This window comes from Kryptolebias marmoratus, linkage group LG17 (assembly GCF_001649575.2).
Source record: "Kryptolebias marmoratus isolate JLee-2015 linkage group LG17, ASM164957v2, whole genome shotgun sequence".
In the NCBI taxonomy this organism is placed as follows: Eukaryota; Metazoa; Chordata; class Actinopteri; order Cyprinodontiformes; family Rivulidae; genus Kryptolebias; species Kryptolebias marmoratus.
The window spans coordinates 18016093-18022092 of NC_051446.1; the positions used below are offsets into that span (position 1 = coordinate 18016093).

The 6000-nt window shown below is 41.6% G+C and overlaps 2 protein-coding genes across 2 annotated transcripts in view; both read right to left on the reverse strand.

Moving 5' to 3' along the window:
- kcnh4b (potassium voltage-gated channel, subfamily H (eag-related), member 4b) overlaps window positions 1-772 on the reverse strand; it is a 38805-nt gene extending 38033 nt beyond the window's left edge. Inside the window, exon 1 of the mRNA XM_017438820.3 lies at window positions 146-772. Coding sequence (XP_017294309.1) covers window positions 146-221 — 76 coding nt within the window. The 5' untranslated portion in view covers window positions 222-772. The remainder of the gene's footprint in view (window positions 1-145) is intronic.
- A 4205-nt stretch (window positions 773-4977) lies between these two features.
- Window positions 4978-6000, reverse strand: part of ghdc (GH3 domain containing) — a 5077-nt gene continuing 4054 nt past the window's right edge. The window contains exons 9-11 of the mRNA XM_017434606.3: window positions 5859-5992; window positions 5684-5772; window positions 4978-5587 (exon numbers count right to left, since the gene is read on the reverse strand). Of these exons, the coding sequence (XP_017290095.1) occupies window positions 5366-5587; window positions 5684-5772; window positions 5859-5992 (445 nt within the window). The 3' untranslated portion in view covers window positions 4978-5365. The remainder of the gene's footprint in view (window positions 5588-5683; window positions 5773-5858; window positions 5993-6000) is intronic.

The following is a 6000-nucleotide window of genomic DNA, read 5'->3' on the forward strand; positions in this document are numbered from 1 at the left end:
TGTTAGGATGATGAGATGAAGCTATGAGATTAAAAAGACCAACGTTCACTTAAACTAGTTGCATTTTAAGTCAGAAACATGTTTTTTTGGGGACAAATGTTGACAGAAACTTAAAGTTGCCTAAAAGTGATTGCGTTGGACTCACGAGTGCCGTCGAAGCGTGTGGCGATGGTGTCCAGAAAGGTGTTCTGAGGGGCCAGGAGGCCCTTCATCACGGGCATGTCGACCCCGATGTGGGACAGCCAGCAGCTGGCCGGACGTCACACCATCTCAGAAGCAGAAGCAGAAGCCTTGTTGGACGGACGTCTCAGCGGGGGCAGGACATTTCGAGGGGGGCAGTCCGGCGCCGGGCGTGGGAGCACATCGTGTTTGCACTCAACGGGACCAACTTCCCTCAGAGCGACGCCGGGCACGTCCTGCAAACACCAGCAATCCAGAGGTTTAAGGTTTTACGCTTGGCGGGTAGAAGCGAAAGAAGCGGCTGCTCAGTCCTGCCCAGGTGTTGCCTTCCTGAAGCTTTCAGTCAGGAAAGCTGATCCCAGCAGCTCTGTGGAAGAAGTTACCCTGTAATCCTGCTGTTCTCCAATTATTAGAGGAGCACAAACATGTGTTCCACCTCCACCATCCCTCAGCTCAGTGATCTGTGAGGATGCTGTGGCAGAGTAGTTGCATCTTCTTGAGCTCTCTCCCCCTCCTTGCGACTCCACTCCTCTCTCCCACTCCCCCCCACACCCATCCGCTCCTGTGAAATGCCAGCCAATGAGACGCTGGTGTCCTCTGTGGGGACCAGTTCTCATCTGAGCTGGGGGTATAGAGACGGAGCAAGGCGAGGGAGGGAGAGGAGCACGAGGAGGAGGAGGAGGGAGGCTTCTGACAGCACCATTACACCCCACGGTGCTACTATCAGCCGGCAGCATTTGTGTGCTGGTCTGCAGATCAGGGGAAGATGGATTACCTCCATGTCGCTCAGAGAAAAGCTTTTGTGGCGGCTCGGACCGCGAGCCTTTGTGGCGTTTTGCCACGAGAGTCTGGCTCAAAGGGACATTGTCAACATGGCTTTAGTGGAGAACTGATTCGTTTTTTTTTTTTGGTTTCTTTCATCTCTGCGCTGCGACAAAGTTGAACAAGTGAAAGCCCATTTTCTGTGGAAATGCCGCGCTGGACGCCGAGCGCCGAACGACGGCTGAAACGTGCTGAAGCTGAGCTGAAACTGAGCTGCTGAAGCTCAGACGAGCAGAACACTCGCCAAAAGCTAAAACAAGCAAAACACAAACAGAAACGCAAAATGCCAAAAGTAGCAAAAGTCTAGCTAAAGACTAATGTAGGAAAGGGCTAGATAAAAGCTAAAAGTACAAAAATATGAGCTAAAAGTAGCAAAGTACAAGCTAAAAGCTTAAAGTAGCAAAGGTTAGCTAAAATCTAAAAGTAGCTAAAGGCAAACTAAAAGCTAAAAGTAACAAAACACTAGTTAAAAGCTAAAAGTATCAAATGGTAGCTAAAAGCAGGAAAGTAGCAGAACAGGACCTAACAGTAGAAAAATGGAGGTAGTTTGCTGAAGCAGATTTCAAAGAAAACAAAATTTTTAAAGAAACTTAAGAGGTTTTGATGTATTTTTATGGGGAAAACATCTGTAAATAAAGGTAAATAGTTTAAAAAGTGTCAAAGTTACAAAAAGCAAAAGTCACAGCACCCATGTCCTGAATGAGCTGAGTGTTTGATAAATGAACGGCTAAAAAAAAAAAAAACCAAAAAGATCCCACTAAACAGGGACGATGCTTATCAGTAACCCCATCATTTTACTTTTAAATCTTGTGATGAAAAGCTCTCATTAAAGTCGGGAAAGATGACCCCAGACGATCAGGTCAATTAATGTAATTGTCATTAAATATTAAATATGATGAGCAACATGAAGAAACCTGATAATTGGGGGGTTATTTTTTATGACACGGAGCTGACAACATGATTTCAGAAAACACGTTTTGTCAGAGGACAGAATTCCAGTACAGCAGGATCCATAACTTTATGTTCTCCTTTTATTTACCTGTTTTCAGAGGAAAAATACGTCACAGGATGCACAAATAACTGATGCAAACGGGTGTTTTTTGCAAAAATATTGGCTTTCAAGGTGGAAATTAAATGCAGCAATAACTTTTTATTCAGGGCTTGGGGCTAAGAGAGGAAACGTATGTTTGGAACAGATGATAAAAAGATTTATGGTAGAAGTCAGGGTCAGAGCTGTACTGAAACACTTCTAACAGAATTGTCTTGTTGTTGTTTTTCTGTGATTTAAAACCAAACAAAACCAAAAAAATCACCAAGAAATGAAATGAATGCTTGAAAGAAATCTCGGAACATCGATAAACGATCTTGTTCCTATGATTCGAACACAATACATCTGATGAATATTCTGATTTAAACTCATGAATAAATCCTCCACCTTTACTAACAGGAGACAGAAAGAAAAAAAAAAGTGAAAGTAAAAGTCCGTCTTGCAGTCTGCCCCCCTCCTCCTTTGAGGATCTCATTCAGGCCTTGGCAGACATCCCGCTGCCTTCCATTTTTAATGACCTCTCATTGTCTCGTCTTCTTGTAGTTCGTCTGTCTCTGCTTGTCACTAATAAAAAGCCTTATCCATTAAACATGCTCACTATCAGCTCTGCCGTCTAATCTGACTGAGTGATGCATCAAAGGGTCGGGTGAAAGGAACCCCCCCCCCCAAACTACATTGCCCAGAATTCTCAGCTCTTTGCAGAACGTGCCAAGATCCAAACGGGGTTTCATTACTTACTTTTTAATGAAAATGGACGTAAACTGTGAGATAAGGAGGATCGGGGGGTGGGGGTGGGGGGGGGCAATGTTCAGCAATGTGTCCTCAAAGTGTGTCTGCGTCTGGGAATCCTCCAGGATTCGACACAGACAACAGAACACGCTGGACCAGAATAGGAAGACAGTCTGTAGGAAATGTTCCAAAGATGGATTTTATGAGAACCGATCCTGACTTGGACTTAATAACCAACATATTGTACACAAAAACAGATTAAACAGTTAGCATTGAGTGAAGGAATGCACATCGTCCGCCAGATTATATGGCAAAGTTTTAAATTTTATATTGAGAAATGACAGAGTTGGAGCAGTTTTGAAATTTTCAAAAAATAAAAAAAAAATAAAAAATGAGTCCATAAAGACACCATCTTGCAAACCCATTAACTATAGATATTCTTCCTAATCTGCCTTTAAATTGAAGTTTTCTAACAGGTACGTGTTCTGAAATAATCTTTTAACTTCCTTTGAAACTGACCATTTTTCTCAACCGGCTGCCATAAATCCCTTCGTATAATGTCCCCTTCGCAAATACAAGGTTGGAATTCCCGTTGACATCCCTCCAGCCCAATAAAAACAAAGTTAAACTTACTTGTCGCCAGGCGATAAATCGTCAAATTTCAAACTACGAATCGTTTTGAAACTTTTGAGATGGAGGATCTGAAAGGAATAAAACTCTTCACTGCAACTCCTTTTGCCGGCACAGGTCCCATTTGTGTCTGCTAAGGTTGCTCAGCTGCGGCGGCCATCTTGAACCGAGCAGAACCCAAAGGAGAAGCTGGAGTGATAACTTACCCAAACGTCATTAAAATATTTTCAGCGGTTCATGAGATATTTTGCTAACAAAAAGTTAATGTCAAAGCTTTAAGCCAAGATCCAGTTTAATGAGTAATGAGCTACTACCACATCAAATTTTAGTTAATTATCTGTAAATTTGGCAGATTCATTGACTCCAAAAGTTAAGTGGTTTCTGAAAGGTTCATTAAAATCTGCCCTGTGATTCATGAGATACATGAACACACACACACAGGTAAAAACATTATCACCTGGTGGCAGGTGAGACTTTAATTTGTGTTTTTAACCAAAGAACTGGTCACTATGTTGCTGCCAGAGTTTGTACCCCCCAGTTACTGTCTTATTGTTCGTCACTTGAGGTGAAAGCACGGAAATCGACTGACGCTCGTACAGTACGGAGCCACTGCATTATGGAGCAAAAAATAAAGCGCGAACAATGTCAAATCTGGGCCGAAATGGGACGTTACTAAAAATATCAGCCCACTTTATGAACAGAGAGACTTGCAGGGCAGAGGCTTGTCATAAAACAGCAGCTCTGCCATTTTTTCCCCCCTTTCAATTTCAAAGTCATGACAGTAAAATATCTCATAAAACAAATGTTCAGGTTAGCCAGTTTTATAAATCTAAAACCTTAAATGATTTATTTCTGTTGTTTACACATAAAAAAATAAATCTGCACCCTTGTTTCCAGGCAGTGTTATGCTTGCTGGATCAGGCATCAATCAGATGATGTCACTAATTTTAACCAAGAACGAACTGTTTAAACTATTAAACGCTTCACTGATAATCCACAGTAAACGGCAGCTTTAAAATCTACTGAACAAGTCAGCTAGCACCTCCCAGTGGTGACAGAAAGGTAGAGGAGGGAACTTAAAACGCAGATCCTAACATTAAAAAAATCCCTATGTTTTTTTTCACTGGAATCATTAGAAACAATGCAGACCAATGAAAACTCAGGCTTTAATAAACCAAGAGTTCTAATTAACTATATGTTCATCTTTATAAACTCTTCTGCAGCAAACAGAACAAATATTTCTGAATAAGTCCAGAAAGGTGTTCTGTCACACTGCAGCCTAATTCAATTTATTATTTAGAAATCCAAAATGTTGATTTACTCATGTATGAGGCCAGAGCATGAAGTAACACTATATGGTATCAGCTAAAAGTGGGATATTATAAAAATAAGTGGCGATTTTAATATTTCTCAAGCTTAAGGAACGTATTGTTCGTAGATCATTTTTGTTTGTTTTTTTAAAGCTGCCTTGAAAGCATCAAAACAAACACTTTCTCATCATTAATGTCACTTAAGTGGTGAAAAAGCAATAAAAATAACAAACGGTGTTTAGAAAAATTCATAACTCATTTGCTTTTACTGGGTTCACTTTATTAGCATGGTAATCAGCTAAAGTCTAAAAACTGTGTAAACTTATTTTTCTTTCTTTTAGTTTTTTAAAAAACATAAATAAAGCTGATAAAATGAAACTCTTTGTTGTATATTTTAACTCCCATCACATCCTTGAAAGGATGACATTTTCCAGGTATTTTGTTTGTGGTGAAAAAACTAAATTTCTTCATATTAGGATAAACTGTTGTTGTTAAAGAGAAAAAACCTTTATATAATGTTTATGTGACCACCTTCCAAAGGCACAGCTGTGGTTTTTTTTTGTTGTTGTTAACATTTAATAAAACGTCAGATATAGTATTCAGTCAGCGCTCAAAGATCAGTTCAGAATGTTGTCCTGCCTCGTTTTCAGGAGACCGTTTTCCCCAACAGGAAGTCTGCGTGTTGCTTCCTGCGCAGCACGCGCTGCATTTTGAAAGTGTTGGGTGAGGTGCTCGTGTCGGCCATCATCTGCTTACGAAGCTCCCTGAACGCACCCTCTGCCACCAGCTGCACCCTCATCGGCCCGATGCTGCCTTTTATACGAAAGGACTTGTAGACGGCTGAGTCCTGCTGGAGACAAATGTCCAGCTGGGGGGAGGGAGGAGGAGAGAAAAGTAATTAATGGGTAAAAAAAAAAGGAAATTATAAGAGGAAAAAGCACACAGGTTAACAGGATTATCTCACCTTATATCGCTGTTCTTCTGATAGATTCCTCACACCTTTCAGCTCTAGAAACACCTGGTAATGAGGGTCTGAGCCGCCAATCGTGTCTCCTGCAAGTCAAGCATTTACAGAAACGGCTTGACGTGACAGATTCAAAACGACGCCCTGACAGACGGATACAGCTGAGGCATTTTACCCAAGATGCCGCTCTCGGCACAGGAGTAGTCAACGAGCTGAGCTCCCGGCCACTGAGCAACAGCTTTCTTCAAGGCCCCGAGGAACAAGGCCTCCGACACTTTCTCGCCTCGCACGTTCAGCATCTGACCCCGTCTGGTAAA